Genomic DNA, 17,897 nt, shown 5'->3' on the forward strand with positions numbered 1-17,897 from the left:
CTTATTGGAGAGATGCTATTAAAAGTACAACGCGCACAAATATATGCTTATCGTTGTGTAGACTGTGTAAAATTAGTGGTTTTATTATTATTATGTCAAATCTGCAACAAAACTGTGCCCATATTTTTTCTTTTTTTTTAACTCTTTATTTAGGAAACAGGTGAAAGAAAATACTAGAAACAGTTTAATATTAATACACAAATAGTTTCCTTCAGATTTTGCATTTTACAATGGGGAAAGAGGGTCGAGATAGAGTGGGAGAAGAAAAATGGGATGTGGGGGAGGGGTGAGTGAGTAGCAGGTACAAATCTCACAGGAAATCAAGCATCAAACATAGGTAAACAAGTATGCCGCGGTTCTAAATAGAAACAAAAACAATCAAACTCTCTGCATAGTCCCGAGAAACATGGCGCTCATCTTGGAGGACCCAGAGGCAACTCATGACTTAGGCTGGGAGAGGATTGGGGTAGGCAAGCAACTACGAGGGTACCAGGGAACTCAAACAAGGTCATACATGTGTGGCTTGTTGTAGATAGTAAGCGATACCTTCCATACTTGCGATATGCCAGACATAGTTCTTAAGAGCGAACACAGAAGGGGGATTAGGGCTTTTCAGTGGTAAGCTATTAGGGATTTAGCGGCAGCGAGAAAATGGAATATCGACTTATTAGAGGAAGCATTCTCATCAGGTAGAGAGAGAGAGAAAGAAGGTTCAGGGGTCTTCAGACAACGAATGTTCGAGAAACGGAATTAATAACCGAAAACGCCATGTTCCAGAAGGGGACTATGCTTGGACATGTCCACCAAACGTGGAGAAGCGTACCTCTTTGGCCATAGTACCGCTAGCAGCTTTGAGTGGACATAGGAAACATCTTAGAGAGCTTGTCAGGGGTATAATACCACCTAATACAATTTGTAGGCTGTTACTTTGATTTGTGTGGTAATGGAGCTATGGGCAATACTCTCCCTAACTTACTCGAAGCAGGTTTTACCTGGAGGGGGACCCTTCTCCAAATCACGCTGATGGCGACCCTGAGAGTCATAAGTATTTTCACTCAGCCAATTATAGATGAAGGAAATCATACCCTTAGTAAATGGGGAGTTCAAACATAGCCACTCAAAGAAGGTAATGTCACAGAGTATCGATCAAGGGTAGGGATATAAAGAAATTAGGAACCTGAAAAAATTCAAAGAAGAGTGGACAGAAGGCATCACATTTTTGCTGAATGTCTGACAAGGAGGCCCGAGTACCACTAATAGCGCAATCATAAACCACCCTAATCTCAGCTTACCTCCACTTCTTGAACTGAGGGGAAGTGTTTCTGGGAGGAAAGTTGGGGTCATTCCACAGAGGCACCAGGGGAGAAATAGGGAAGGACAGCTTGTATCTGGACCTGCAATAGTCTGTGCCCATATTTTTAACTAGTTTTGTTGACGTCATATGTTTTCTCGCAGCTCTATTTAGCTACTGTGTCGTTTGCAACAGTGAAAGACAAAAGAGCACAACAATCTTAACATTTGCTGTGCATACAGGCTTCAAATGATATAAAGAAAAAAGTAGTCCAGCTGCTCAGAGATATATTTTATCATGTGGTCTATGTACTGTTCCATAGTATTTCTACATAGAAACAATATCTACATACCTTGATAACATTTTGGAGAACCTTCTCATTCACCACAGCTTTATGACAAGCTGTTTTCTGGTACATGTCCACCACAACTTCCAATGATTTCTCAGCAAAAGGTACATAATTTAAGGCGACCCACTCTGCCTGAAACAAAAAAAGACACATGGGAATTCAAGTCTATAATAACAGAAGGGCACTTGCAGTAGTATCAAATACATATATGTTCATGCATGGAGATCCTGTACAAGTGATCCGGACATGAAAAGAAAGCAGAATCAAGCACTTTGCATGCTTATAGAAAAGGAAGAAAAATCTCCATACAAGGAAACACTACTGTCAGTTTTCCAATGTACAGAAGAATGTTTTTTCATTATTTGCTTTCAGGACAGGGCAATTTTTAAGGAAACATCACTCACCGGTGCAAAAAGTTGGATCTATTGTGATTCCATTTTGTTGCAGAACAAACAGAATGAGAGAAGTTAATTCAGATACAATCACAGAAATACACGTTAATTTTAGCTGAGAGCATGATGTAAAGGCATTTAGATTTTTTAATTAATCCAGTTTTTAATTAAGTTGATTATTTACAGGAAATTTAATAAGAATGATGTGGATTTACATAAGCTCAGATGCGTCATAATCAGTCATCGAGCGATTGATGTTCATGTGAGGTTTCTTAAAAACAAAACATGTGGTATTTATATTTGGGCGAGATACATATTTATGTAGCCGAGATAATCATGAACATACATATTGAATATAGTGCAAATTTCCATTAATGAATTGAGTAGAATCACGAAATATGTGACTAGAATTCAAGCATTACCAAAAAGTAGCCATCAGTGAGTATCAGGTGAAAGATATGTGAAGGTATAAAACAAACAAAAAACAAACACAAACAAAAAAACGGTGAAATAGATGCAGACCAAATACAAAAGAAGAAAGAGCAACAAGAACATGTACTACATGTAACCCAACAACCAGTTAAACACCTTAGAGAATAATACTGTGATAAAACCAGTGTTTTCCAGTAGGGAAAGCAGATTTTAGGCAGGTATAGACAGAGAAACACCACAGGCAGTGTGAGTGAGTACTAATACATACCTGATTGTATTTGGCATTTGCAATGTGCTTTGTTTCTAGTTTTCCATATTGGGGAGGTTTACAGGAGAATTGTACAAAAGCAGATAGCTGGTCAAATATTGCAGGATACATTATCTGCATATTTTCTGGTCCTACACAGATGGCCTAGAATGGAAAAGAGAAACACATAAAACTAAAAGCTTTACAAAATACAGACCAATACATCATCATGCTATACCACAATCATTAAACAAATTATATTTATGTGCCCATTAGATTTATTTAACTGAAAAAAAGTGTTAACTGGCAGTGGATAATATTACATTTCTTGATGTTTTTTTTCCAGTATATGAGAACACAAATTCCAATACTCAGTGGGCACATATATTTCATTTTGATGTCTTTTTTACAATATACATGTTGGATCAATGTAATACCCCATTCATACTGCACCAAAATCCCGGGTTTTTGCCGAGGCGAGCTCAAACGACCCGGGTCTTGGTGCAGTATGAATGGTACAAGTCCAAAATCCCGGGTCTTCAACCCGGGATTTATCGAGGGGTAATTCCCGGGTCGGACCCGGGTCGCCTGCACTATGAATGGTGCAACCTGGGTTTTTCAACCCGGGTTGCACAGAAAACATGCTGATTGGCTGTCTGCCTGTCTCTGGAGGATGATGTAATCGTTGGAAGCCCGTGGAACATTGTAGAAGCTTTTTAGGAGAGATGGTGGATGGTGTTCTCAACCTAAAGCTGAAGCAGAAGCGTTTTTTTAGTGAGAAAATTGCTTTTAATAGTTTACAAAAACAGTGTTTATTTACATTTGCGTCAACAAATCAGTCACCTTTCAATGACATCACCGTTTTTCAGCCAATGAAAACTGCTCTGGTGATGACTCCCACAAGTTGCCAGGGCACAGACTTGTGCAGTATGAATGGGGTCAACCCGGGAAATTCCCGGGTCCGAGGTGCAGTATGAATGGTGTTTCTGAGCTGGGACGCTCCGAGACCCTGCAAAAACCCGGCTTCAAAAACCTGGGATATTGCCGGGGCGGCAGTATGAAAGTGGTATAAGATAACACAATGGAACAGTCTTATCCACACAGTGGATAAGAATACGAATTAAAAATGGTTCCAAATGTGTCACAGTGGTGATCCAGAATTGGTCAGTGATAATTCTAGGTGCAGTAATGTGTAGATAGATAAGAGTTATTCTTATTGTTCATTTACAGTACAAAACATAATGAACTAATTAAAGAATACTAATAAAATATTTAATTTTTCTGATTTCCTTAATTTCATTTAGTAGAAACAAAAAACATTTAATAATTTTGTCCTTCAGCATTGGACCATTTCATATTTTTATTGTGCAGTGCAATTTATTAATGGAAATGCCCAAAAAAATGAAATGCAGATAAACCCAATAGTCACCTTTTGAAGGACATCCAAGGCTGTAAGCACAGAATCCTGTAGGCTTGTCAACACTGCTTCAGTGTAAGAGGGAAGGATGAAAGGAGAGGCATCTGAGCTAATAGGCACTGACACAGCCCCGTGTAATATAACCCCAAGCTTTTCTAGATCATCCATATTAAAAGCAGTTTTGATGTGCTGATAAAGAGCTGGGAAAATCTGAATTAAAGCTGTAAGGAAGGGCTGGCTTGGGATAAAAGTCAGTTTGTCACTTGTAGCTGGTGGCTTAGTACTTTCTGAACCAATCCTATACCAGGTGTTCCAGGCAGCCCACCATAGAGCAGAGTCTTCAATCTCATCCATGGCTATGGGCTGCTCAGAGTTATTAAATCTACCAAGTCTTTCTCCTATGGAGTCTGCTCTGGTCAGTGGTCTCCCTGGCCCAGCAGCCATTACCGACCCAATTAGAGAAGGTACAGTAATGCCAGGCAGTGACTCCGGCTTGTCAATTTCTCTGGTTGGGCTAACAATTTGCAAAATTTCCTGAAAACTTTTGAGTGCTGCTAAGGAGACTTCGTTGTTTTTGCTGAGAGCTGCTGACTGGATGTGATCAAGAAGAACATCCCAGGCTTTTGAAAAGTCACCTACATCGAAAAACAAAGAGACGTAATAAAAAATGTAGCACTAAACATGTGTGCAATAATTTATTACCCTAAAGATCATGAAATAATAATAAACCCATTTATTTTCAGTATACAGAAATGCAAATGAATTACAGTAGTTGTCTATGCTTTGTGTGACTTCGGTTTTATTTGCCCTGGAAAGAGGAGTGACTTGTTACTTTTATATGTTTGCTTTAGTTCACTCATTGCTTGTCTTTGGAGCTGGAATTTCTGGGTTGTCAATTGTTAATTCTAGTGGGAATTCTATTAAGAGTGTTCCTAGGGATAGTGGTGCACAACTACTGTGGACTGTACTAAAAATTTCCACATTCATCCTAAGCCGTGAGATAAAACATTGAATGTACTCTTTCCCAATCTAATAATGTGTGCCAACACCAGAAAAATATATCTAACAGTTGGAAAACAGTTTACCCAACGGTTGCAGCAGGTATCGCCTTGTGTTAAATATTCGGGCGACTCCAGCTAGGGTTAGTACCCAGGTCTCAGCCCATTGTTTCTCTGCAGTGTCCCTGGAGTGATGAATGAGGATGTTACCACCTCCTGATTCAATCTTCTCCTTATCAGCCGTTGTAGAAGACTCTCGCACTTGATGTAAAAGGTGAAACAGGACCTAGAACAGTTGAAGGGAAAACAAAATCATGAGTCTTTTCTTTGCCTTTCCGCATTTCAATCAAACTCAGTGGATGGATCAACTAGTGTAAAGAAAGTGTCCATGACCATCTGTATTATAAATGGGAAGTGGGAGATAGGGACTCCATTTTTGATCATTAATTGCAACATAACATGGACTTCAAGTGCTCTGTTCTTGTGACCACCTTTTTTATGAAAAATGTAGTAAACTGGTAGCAATTCAGAAATGGACAGCTTTAAAGAACAAAAAAAAATACCCCATATGTATATATTACATGAGACAGAAAATTATTTAAACATTAATAAAAACTGTCAATTTTAAACACCTGAGCACACTACATTCAATTAGCCGTAGTACATGCAGGACCTAAACAGCCAAATGACAATGTATCAAATACATTGAATAGCACCAAACCTTCATTTGTATTAATTCATCTATTAGTCTTAATCCAGGACTCCTGCAATGCACGTGTGGTAGCGATTCCTCAATACCACAATTAGTTAGCCCAAGCAAAAAGAAAAAAACATAATGTATTCCCATAAACTACTTTCTGTATTGTAGGTCTACAGTTGATGTTAAATTCAGCAAACAAACACTCATATGCCTATACCCTATTCATTATTACCTTCCAAATAACAGTGTGCCACGTTGGATGTTGCAGCAACGTTCCATGTGCCCCTATTGTAGAGAACAGCGTCTGTCCGGCGCTTTTCCTGACAGCAGGACGCGTGTCAACACATAGTTCTCCCAATTTGGCATAGAGACAGAGCCACAGACAATCAAATGGGGGTGCAGGGTGGAAAGGCCGGTTTAAGGTCACACCCTTCTCTTTTGCCTGTATTTGAAGCAGATTTTCCTCCCTGTTCAGCTCTTTTTCTATATGTTCTCCTCTTTGGAAGAAGTAGTCTGAAATATTCCACTACAAAACAATGAAAACAAACGCATTACAAATCCCCACTATACACTTAAAAGCATTCATATAAACACTGAAGTACAAACAGCCCAACCCCTGAGTGTCTGACCTACCTGTATATTTATATGTTGAATAAGCTGTAAAATACTATTAAATAATAGTAGTTTTAGATGCATGTAAATCAGATGCAAAATTATATTAAAAATATTTTCATATTTCTTACAGGAGAGTGTGTGGTCTTCCCTTAGATGTTGGAACAACTGTTCAAATAGAAGCTAAATTATAAAACTGCACTGAGTGTTACCATACAAAATTGTTGCAAAGCTCCATTTCCATCACATGTCCCAAAGTACTGACTCAGACAAGTAAATAAACATTCTGGTTAGCAGGAATGTAACGCTACATTAACATGAGGGTTTTATTTGTCCTCTCTGTATAGCGTACAGTGTCTAAGTTGACTTTGAGATAGAACAACACTGCAGCATTCCACACTTTAAAGCCAGTAGTTGCTGGATTTTATTTGTTAAATATGGCTAATGTTCGTATACGTAATGTACATAATTTCAGAAGCCAATTACAACCAAGTTATAATAAAGTAAAATGAGAAACCTTATCAAATATTTATCACAATGCAGAAATGTTAAGTAAACAGTAGGTGTAAACTAAGGTAGATTTCCATAGATTGTGAGTGAATGTTAACATGTACACTGAGTAAGGATAAAGAAATGGTTAAAGTATTTTAAATATGGAAATCCGCTGACTGTGAAAAGGAGTCAGTCCAGGCCATAAAAGTAGTTCATGCTGGGATACGTCTACCCTCCCCTGGCCAGAACAAACCGGCCAATCAGAAATCAGCAGCATAAGTCACAGAGGACTTTAGCATAAGGACTAGTGGTTAGTGGATGAGAGAGTACACTGAGGAAATGACAGTGAAGAGAGAGAGACAGGTAGATAGTAACGAGGAGGAGATGATGAAAAAGCAGAAAGGAAAGAGCAACAGATGAATAGCTGTGAAGAGGAAAAACAAGAAAAGAGAAGGTAACAGATGACTAATGGTAAAAAGAAAATGGTAAGAAGGAAGAGAATGAAGAGAGGTAATAAAGAGCGAGAACAGCGTCAGAGAGAGCATTAGCTGCATTCTAATGGTGTTTGCAGCATATAGGTCAGTGTGGGAACTGCACACAATGAGGTGCCCCTGACGATAGGATGCAGACTTAAATGTTTGATCAAAATATGAACGAATACCTCATGTTTTCATTTTGCTAGATACACACAGATATGCAGTGTTAAGAATAAGCACTGACAACAACTGTCTCTTTGTTTTGTATACATATAGGGCATTTATATTACCATGCATCTGGTACCATATATATGGGATTAAACAACTTCAGGTTTATATCTTCTCTGGTTTTGCATAAAGAAGGTGTTAAGATGAATGGGAATTGATTGGCAGAAGAAAATAAGCATTGAGCAGTGGTAATAGAGAGAGAGGTGGATTCCAATTTGGAAAAAAAAGGAGTAGATAATATCTAGAAAACTTCAACCAGCCTCAACATTAAAACAATAATATTCACATTTGCTAAATAGATCTATTTCCTTCAAAACAGCATTCACATTAAATTAATAGTATGCCCATTTAATATATAAACCTATTTCCCTCCATCCAAACTAAAAAGCATTTATGTTTAATAAATATAACCATTTCCCACAACCTCCCCCGGCATTAAATAATTTATATTCACATTAAATAAATAGCCCTCCTCCCCAAAATCAGCCCCATGTTCAATTAATAGCCCAAACCACCCCAGCATTAAATTAAAGGTCCCATCACCTCACCTTAAATGAACAGGCCCCACTATTAAATAGCCCCACCATCACCCCACAAATAAAATAGAACTCATTAAATAATTAATCCTCACCATTAAATAGCCAACCTCCGACACTATATTAAGACCCCCCTTCCTTCACACATTATAGTAATATACTTACCCCTTCCACAAACACATTATGCTGACATGCTCCCCCCCCCTCACACACACAATGCTGCCATGCCCCCCCTCACACAATGCTGCCATGCTCCCCCCCTCACGCACACACACGCTGCCATACTCCCCCCCCCCCTCACACATATGCTGCCATGCTCCCCCTCACACAATGCTGCCATGCTCCCCCCCTCACGCACACACACGCTGCCATACTCCCCCCCCCTCACACATATGCTGCCATGCTCCCCCCCTTCTCACACACACACAAGGCTGTCATGTTCCCCTTCCCCCTCACACACATAATACTGCTATGCTCTCCCCCCCTACACACACACACAAAATACTGAAATGCCCCCCCCCCCCCCCCCACACACACATAATACTGCTATGTTCCCTTCACACTCACACATAATGCTCCCTCCAACACATATTTTATTACCACCCCACCACTTACCTACTTCCATCTGCACGATGTGCTCCTCACACATGGGACGGCACCTGTCACGTGGTGCGCGTACCATGTGATTCCAGTGTCTCGAACCACGCATAGGGTCAGGAGGGGGGACGGATCTCCAGATCCGGGGCAGCCAATGATGTAAGGTGGCTGGTCCCGGAGGAGGGGTCAGCCACCAAGCAATAGACACTTGGGCCGGTCTTTGCAGCGGCCCAAAATAGGTGTCTGTCCGGCCCAGCCCGCCCCTGTTAATTGATCAGTTAGCTAGTCAATCAGTCAGGAGTCTGGAGAGATACGAAGATACAGGAGAGAAACAATCAGGGATTGCGAAAATAAAAGCAGCTGGTAGTGAGCAAAGGGCAGTTTAGAGAAGGTAGAGCAGGGTGTAAGGGATAGCAACAGACAGATCAAGCAGTCAGTTGCTCCAGAGTTCAGCTAAGGAGTGATGGCAGCCAGCTATCACATTCAGATGCCATTCCAGCAGGACGCCAACCTAGAACTGTAACATGCGGATTCCAGATTCTACAGATAGAGAAGTGGTACCACCAACTAACACAACTACATCTGCAAAAGTCTTAATCACAACACCCAAATCCTGGCCAAGTGAAACACTGATGTCTAGACACATTTAGGCCTGAGAGAATTGGAGAAAGAGAGCAAAACAGTTACTGAACAATGTACATAAGTAGTTACTGATAATACAATCTATTCCTGAACTGTGTGGCAAATAGAGCTAATGCACAATTTAAAACACGGATACTAAAATGAAGTTAGTGAACAATTAGGGGTTTAGAATTTAAATTGTTGACATAAGATGAATTGACATTATATTGTGTGTCTAGGCAGTAATAGAGTACAGTGTGTGTGTGAATGTGAGTGTGTGTACTTGTAGGAACATTGACCTGTTTACCCATCAACACTGTGGGGACCTCTGTTGTAGTGGGGACAAAAAATGAGGTCCCCACAGTAACGCTACTCAATGCAGGAGACCTTGCTAATATACTTGGCATCAAAATCTGGCATGTCCCCGCAAGTCACTTTTGTGGAATCAAATGTGAATATGTGTGTGTTTCTGACGTACAGGGGAAAGCGTGTGCATGCCACAATCGGATGTCAGTGGAACAGCAGGCTATGCACCAGAAGTGAAGGCGATTGCAACTTTCATGTCCTTTAACAAGTATCGGGGATAAGACACAGTCACATCGTTTTTCTGCTGAAATTAAAGTGGGGACAGTGGGGCTTGAGTGGAGATGACCATGCCTCTGACCCTTCAGAGGAGAGTGGCTCAGACACCAGCAACAGCAGCAGAGATGCACCATTGCATGGTAGTGGAACGAAGCGAAGGAACAAAAAAACACGTTCTATGCACAATGATTCTCGACCTGAGCAGCTGTGTTTTAAACACGGAAGGCCAGAAAAGATGATGTGGTGTCTGTCCAAACACTTTCCAAAAAAAAAGTGTTGGCTCCAGGGCACATAACAAAAAGCAGTACTACCTGTACTGTGAGAAGCTCCTGTCAAAAATATCCCGGCATATCACCAAAATGAGACTGAAGTTACCTGGGTCATGAAATTTCAAAAGCACTCGAAAGAAAGGTAAATGCAATTTGTAAGCTAAACCAAAGGGGCAAAAAACCCAAACCTGGCAAAAACAGTCCAGGGTCCAGTCTCTGTGTGCCATTTCTCAGCCTGTTCCACCTGACATCAAAGGTGGCTTTTGGAAGCTCTTGAATGAAAACTAGCTCGCAAGCATAAATGAAAGATGCAGCATCCAGATGGGGCAGCAGCTCTTCAACTGGGTCGGATCAAATGTCACAAACACAAGTACACCCGTCCAAAGCTTTGACAACTCTGCTACCTTTCAGGTCATAAAGAAGTGCAGGAAAAATCTGTGACAAAGAGGAGATGCAAGCTGTGGAGAAGCATATGATTAAATCTATTCAGACATGCATGTACCCGGAAAGCATGATTGCGCTGAATGTATCAAGGCTGAACCATCAGCACAGAAAAGATCGAAACAGGTTATATGTGAAATTCTACATAAAGAACTTATAACAGCTTGTACTTACGTTAAATCCGTTTCTCCGATTCCGTCTGGGGGACACTACATACCATGGGTTGTGGAGGGGAGCTCGGGAGTTGGCACCTAGCTAGTTAACTTTAGCACTGCTGACAGACCCCTCCCCTCTACAATCCCCCTGCCTCTTCCTCTTCCTGTCAGCTAATTAAAAAGCCCCAAGGAGAAAGGTCAATATCAACCAAGAGCATACAGAGGAAAAGCAGAAGGGAGGGATCGCAGTGTCCCCCAGAAGGAATCAGAGAAACGGATTTAACGTAAGTACATAAATCCTATTTTCTCTTTCATCCAGTCTGGGGGACACTGCTTACCATGGGGACATTCTAAAGCAGCCCCCTAAGGGTGGGACCACTCTGAAAACCCCGCTCGTAGAGCACTACGAGCGAAATTTGCATCCGCGGATGCGAATACATTAAATTGATAGAATTTGGTAAATGTGTGGACAGAAGACCAGGTGGCTGCCCTGCAAAGCTGGTCTGCAGAAACCCCATTTCTCGCTGCCCACGACGCCCCTACCGATCTGGTGGAATGGGCCGTAAGTCTCTCTGGCACAGGACGGTTAACCCTTATGTAAGCGTGCTTAATGGTTGCCGTAATCCATCTCGCAATGGACTGTTTTGAGGCTGGCCAGCCTCTTTTGTTAGAATCATAAAGAACAAACAGAGAATCTGTACGTCTAATCTGAGAAGTTCTTTTGACATAAATACGGAGAGCCCTAACCACATCTAACTTTTCCATAGACTGCTGATCAGAATGAGAAGTTGATGAAAAGACCGGAACCACAATTTCCTGGTTCAAATGGAAAGCCGACACTACTTTTGGAACAAAGGAAGGGAGTGTTCTCAATACCACTCTGTGCTCGTGAAAAACCAGATATGGTTCCTAGCAAGACAGAGCTCTCAATTCTCTACGTGCCGTTGCAATTGCCAAAAGAAAGACGACCTTCCAGGTCAAACACCTAAAATCTGCCACAAGTAAAGGCTCAAAAGGAGGCCCTTTAAGCATATTCAGTACCAGGTTAAGATCCCATGGTGCTGTAGGCGGAACATAGGGAGGCTGAATATGTAAGACTCCCTGAAGAAAGGTCTTGATGTCTGGCAAATCCGCTAACTTCAGATGAAAGAAAACTGAAAGTGCTGATACCTGAACTCTTAAGGAACCTAAACGGAGCCCTGCTTCCAGCCCATCCTGAAGAAAGGCCAATAAGCGAGGAAGACGAAAAGAAGAGGTGTGACAGGACTTATTTTCGCACAATCTGATATAGGCTCGCCAAATATGATGATAGATGCGAGCTGAAACCGGCTATCGAGCTTGCAGCATAGTGTTCACTACACCGGGGGAGAAACCCCTAGCCCTCCAGAGGCTGGCTTCAACAGCCATGCCATTAAGCTGAGTTGAGGTAAATTCTGGTGACGAAAGGGACCTTGAAGAAGAAGGTCGTCTCGTGACGGAAGACGATATCCTTGTCCTTCCGCCATGGAGATTATGTCCGCGTACCACACTCGACACGGCCATGAGGGAGCTATTACAATTACCAGCAGACCGCCTAGCCTCACTCGTCTGAGCAGGCGAGGAAGCATGGGAATCGGGGGAAACAGGTATCCCAACCTGAATTCCCATAACATGGTCATCACGTCCACCGCTACGGAGTCTCTTGCCCTTGCGCAAAACCTGTGAACTTTTTTGTTGTGTCTGGAGGCCATGAGATCTATATCCAGAAGACCCCATCTCTGAACTAGAGACTGAAATACTTCCGGATGGAGTGACCACTCCCCCGGCATCATTGGATTTCGACTTAGGTAATCGGCCTCCCAATTTTTTATTCCCGGAATGAACACTGCCGAGATTGCTGGAACATACTGTTCTGCCCAAGCAAAAATCTGAGCTGCAATTCGCATTGCAGCTGCACTCCTGGTTCCTCCCTTCCTGTTGACATATGCCACAGCCATGGCATTGTCGGACTGAACTCTGACTGGGTGGCCCTGAAGGAGGGTCTGGGCCCCCCGAAGAGCTAAAAGAATTGCCTTCAACTCCAACAAGTTTATTGATAAGGCTGATTCCTGAACAGACCAAAGTCCCTGGAGCCAGAGGTGCAGGATTACCGCCCCCCAACCTCTCAGGCTGGCGTCTGTTGTGGCTATGATCCATGACCATGGAGCGAAAGACCTGCCCACCGACATGTGATCCTGATTCAGCCACCACTGAAGCGATTCTCTCACCCCCGGAGACAGCGAGATCCTCTGGAGATCCAAACGTAGGTGGGATCCTGACCATTTTGTTAACAGAACCCACTGAAAGCATCGAGAATGAGCCCGACCGAAGGGGATCGTTTCGAAGGAGGCCACCATCTTCCCAAGCAGCCGCATGCACAAATGAATTGAGGGATTGGGAGAGGACAAGACCTGAGTTGTTATAGTCTGGATTGAACTGATCTTCTCCGTAGGCAGGAACACGTTCTGCCGACTGGTATCCATGATGAGCCCTAGGAAGACCATGCGTTGACATGGAACCACCTGGGATTTCTTTAAGTTTATCAGCCACCCATGGCTCACGAGAACCGCTATGGTGAGTGATAAGTGCTGACGTAAGCAAATCTCTGAGGAGGATTGGAAGAGTAGATCGTCTAAATAAGGAACGACCTGAACTCCCTTTAAGTGAAGACATGCTGCCATCACCGACATGATCTTCGTGAAGTACCTTGGAGCTGTGGAGAGGCCGAAGGGAAGAGCCCGAAACTGATATTGGGAGTTCCCCACTGTGAACCTCAGGAGAGATAGACGATTGCTCCAAATGGGAACATGGAGGTATGAGTCTTTTATGTCTATGGACGCCATAAACTGATCCTTCTCTAGGCTGTTTATCACCGAACCTCAGGGACTCCATTCGAAATTTGTCCACTCGTAAGTGCACATTGAGGCTCTTTAGGTTTAAAATGGGTCGAAAGGACTCGTCCGGCTTCTTGACCAGAAAAAGATTTGAATAAAAACCTTTCCTTTTCTGGTTGTCTGGGACCCTGCAAATGACTCTCTGCGAAAGAAGAGAGGCAACACAGGCCTGCATTGCCTGTCATCTTTGTGGATCTCGGGGTAGCGGGGTTACAAAGAAGCGCTGTGGTATCGACCCCAGCAGATCTATCATGTACCCTCTTGATACAATGCCCCGAATCCAAGATTCCTCGGATGATGCTGCCCACTGTTACTGAAAAAGAGACAGACGTCCCCCCACCGGCACCACCTCTTGGAGAATAGAGTGTCAGTCAGGACACAGGCTTCTCCCGAGTCTTGGAGGCCTGGCGCCTAGCTGCAAACAAGGACCTGCGTCTGACAGACGAGCCTCTAGAATTCGGTTGTTTACCTTTAAACGACTGTCCCCTGGGCAAGGAGGTTCCCCGAAAGGACCGACGAAAGGAGCTAAACCGTGGTGCCCGGCCTCTACCGGAGTATAACGGCAAAGAGGTGCTTTTGCCCCCCGTTGCCTGGGAAATATTATCTAATTCTGGGCCGAACAGACCTGCTGCTGAAAAAGGAATGGATTCCATGGATTTCTTTGATTCTGAATCCCCTTCCCAGGATTTCAGCCATAACGTTCTTCTAGCTGAAACTGATGCAGCCTGAATAGAGGAGGACACAGATGCTGTGCTCTGAGCCGCCTCATAAATGTATGCCTCTTTCAAATGTAAAGCTAGGGTAATCAATTCGGAGTCCTGTAAGGCCTCTGCCAGTTGCTCTGCCCATGCTTCCATGGCTTTAGCAACCCAAGCTGAAGCAAAAGTGGGTCTAAAGGAAGAACCCGCTGCTACAAATATAGATTTTAACTGGGATTCCACTCTGTGGTCAGTGGTATCTTGCAGAGTTGTTGAGCCCGGGGCTGGAAGGAGAGTGCGTCGGGCCAAACGGGCTACTGGAGTATCTACTTTCGGAATTTCCTCCCAGCGAGCCACGTCCTCCTCCTGTAATGGATACAGGAAAGAGAACCTCTTTGGAACAGAGAACTTTTTATCAGGCTGTTTCCAGGCTCCCTCTGCAATATCTCTGAGTTCTACAGAAGGGGGAAATCGAATAACCTTCCTTTTGGCCTTCTTAAAGAGACTTCTGGGACTAGGATCCTCCATTTCTGGGAGGTCCAACGCCTGCCTCTGTTTTCTTCCTGTTCCAAGGATTGAACCTGGTCAGAATCCGAATTTGATTCTCTTTCCTCTTCTGAAAATCCCTCCGAATCTGAAAGGACCATGAGAGGATTAGCGGATCTAAGCCGCTTTCTTTTAGCTGGGGGCAGGTTTGGGGATTCAAGTAACTGGTTAAGTCTGTCCAAACCCTTTATAAATGCTGAGGACCATGCAGGTTCTGTGGGGACAGGTGGCTTGTCCGTAAGCAAAGAGGAAGGTATAGCCGTTTCAGTAGAAACCATGGCAGCAGGGAACCCCACAGGTGTAATAGCATTATTAGTCACAGAGGCTGCCACACTAGATAACAATTGAGTAGATTGGGAGATCATCTGTGCTAAAGAGGAAACCGACTGTGTCAGGGAAGCCACCCAGGCCGGTTCCTCCTTCAGTGGGGCTGAAAGGAGCTGGGTTTGCGCAGAAGGGACCTTTCCTTCGCAGACTGAGCAGAGCGCCAACCGGTCTTTCTGCCCACATGGTAATTTAACTTTACATCTGGAACATGTAAAATATTTAGCCATAGAGCCTTTTCCCTTTTCTGACATTTTAAAAGGAAAAGCACACCAAACACACTTAGATAAAGATATATTGAGAGAGACAGAGTAAACAAGTAACCAACTAATCTGTAATAAAAGTTGTACTTGTATGTGTGTAACAGATAAAAAGATATATGTGCAAGTAAGAAAATACAATAATCCTTACTAGCCTCCCTCTTGTAACCACAAAATACAGTTTGTAAATGGTTAAAGAAAGGTTTTGGTACTTAGCCAAAAGAGCCACTCAGGGGAGAAGTCCAACAGCAGTGTCCTGGTGCCTGCTCCCTCCAAGATAAGTTCCTTCCGGGGCTTCTCTTGGCACCAGAAGACCGGACTGTACCACTTGTGCTGCAGAGCAGGGGAGCTCTGTGATAGTTCCCCCTTTGCAGCTTTATGTCTCTCCTGGTTTTTTTTGGGTTTTTTTTTTTTTTTTAAAGGAACTTATCCTTATTTCTGGCAGAGTTATGGAGACCCCTTGAAGAGGTCTCCTGCAGCGTTGAAAACCCCGATGCCCCCTCCTATTTTCCTGAGGGGGGATTTTGGTATGGCTCCCGACTCTCCTCCTTCTGTGCACCTCCGCGGACCGATGACATCATCATGGCCACCAGCGAGGTAATCAGATAAGCTGCGCTCTATGCCTATAATGGCAGCGCCGGTTATCGTTGGAGCCTCCAAGAGTAACAGCGGTCCGGGAGACCGCTTGTCACTCTTTACTGTGCTATTATTAGGGTTAGGAGTTAGGGTTAACCCTAATCGTAACTCTAGCCCTAACCTTAACCCCTAAAAGAGTACTTACATTACATAAATGACAGGCGGGTCAGTCCATCGCCGCTTTAAGCCAAGTCGCGTTTGCTCATGACGTCATTTTCTGCAGCCGGCAAGACAGGGAGTCCTGATGTGAAGTTATCTGCATTCCGGTAAGTAGGTTTTTTTCACAGCAGGTGTAGTCTTCATTCGGAATCCTCATGTTGTTCTGGTCTGTGTCGGGGTAGTCAATATCATGAAACTGACTACCACAGAGAATACTATGGACCTGATTCAGAGTTCAGCATAAAAAAACAACAACTTTGTATAGACCCAAAAAAAACATTTGCACACTGGTATTTCTGCGGATATGTTTTGAGTTGTAGGAATGAGTTGTATGTACAACTTTAAATCTAGTGTATAGATGCATCAGGCACAAATCTGTGGCAATCATCATCTACCGAAAAACGTTTGGATTAGGGCTGCTTTCAGATGGTCCCTGCTACTTTGTGGATTTTCATGCCCCAAAAAGTGTTGTTCACTATTTTACAACTATCTTTAACCACTGTATTTCTTATTTGTCACTGTTATTTAGTGATTGCCAAGAGGGAAACTACTAGTTGTACTGCGAAGAAGCTTGAGACACAAAGGAGATGCAGTTGTTGTCACTTAAAAACCCAAACAATTTAGTCACACAATGATGGGGTAAACTTCACATCTCCAGGTGCTCATAATCACGTAGTACGGTTGGTAACTCCATATGAAATGGTCAGTCAGTACGGTCAAGAAATCACATCTGTAAATGTGTCGCAAGCATCAGAGACAAAACACTATAGACAGAAGAAACTCACCAGTAATCCAATAGATGTTAAACTAATATTCAGCTCTTGATTCTGAAGTCCAAAGCTTCCAGCCACTTCTACAACTATCTGCAGGCAAGTGCAAGGCATTGTGGGAAGAAAGTCTGTCACAACCAACTGAAGGCACTGGAATGCAGTTCGTATCAAAGACTCCCTGAAAGTAAATGAGTACATATAAGAAGACAAGGCAGTGTGATACAAACTGTCTTTATGCGTGTAATCACTATTTTAAATACTCACCCCTGATCATTTCTTATTGCTCCTATCACTCCTAGAACCAGTGGCCAGCCAGGTCCTAGACTGTCTCCTTGGTTCTGCAGGATCTGTAGCACACACTCCAGCTGTTTGAGGCGAATATCATGGTGATTTATAGCAGAAAGCTCCTTCAAGGGGTTTAATAAGAGTAACTGCAGCCTCTGGGAGGAAACCAACAGAAATCAATACAGAATGATATGCATTGTAAAATGTTAATATTTTAAAATGTATTTTAATTAAATTGTGTTTATTTTCACCTTCCCTATGAGGGGAAAAGGAAAGGTATTTGGTTACCTGGTTTTGAGAGAGCTCTGGCTCATGTTTAAAAGCCAGTCCTGATTTGATTAGGGATGTTAATGCTTCAGCTCCCCATTCTCTCATTCTCAAGTTTGGATGCTGGCAAACCTGTGACACACACCAGAAAATATAATAAAAATAAATAATCAACTGGATGTCAAATGACCCTGAAGCAAGCTTA

General features: G+C 42.9%; 1 protein-coding gene across 3 annotated transcripts in view; it reads right to left on the minus strand.

Annotated features, from left to right (window-relative positions):
• MON2 (MON2 regulator of endosome-to-Golgi trafficking) overlaps positions 1–17,897 on the minus strand; it is a 130,242-nt gene that overhangs the window by 47,218 nt on the left and 65,127 nt on the right. For 2 of the 3 annotated variants that reach the window (XM_075209343.1, XM_075209345.1), the window contains 9 exons: positions 17,714–17,824; positions 17,405–17,580; positions 17,156–17,318; positions 6,059–6,352; positions 5,214–5,412; positions 4,141–4,763; positions 2,733–2,876; positions 2,045–2,062; positions 1,644–1,772 (listed from right to left, as the gene is read on the minus strand). In XM_075209343.1, the coding sequence (XP_075065444.1) occupies positions 1,644–1,772; positions 2,045–2,062; positions 2,733–2,876; positions 4,141–4,763; positions 5,214–5,412; positions 6,059–6,352; positions 17,156–17,318; positions 17,405–17,580; positions 17,714–17,824 (1,857 nt within the window). The remainder of the gene's footprint in view (positions 1–1,643; positions 1,773–2,044; positions 2,063–2,732; positions 2,877–4,140; positions 4,764–5,213; positions 5,413–6,058; positions 6,353–17,155; positions 17,319–17,404; positions 17,581–17,713; positions 17,825–17,897) is intronic. The other variant, XM_075209344.1, reaches the window with a different exon arrangement.

The sequence above is a fragment of the Mixophyes fleayi genome, chromosome 4 (genome assembly GCF_038048845.1).
Source record: "Mixophyes fleayi isolate aMixFle1 chromosome 4, aMixFle1.hap1, whole genome shotgun sequence".
NCBI classification, from domain to species: Eukaryota; Metazoa; Chordata; class Amphibia; order Anura; family Limnodynastidae; genus Mixophyes; species Mixophyes fleayi.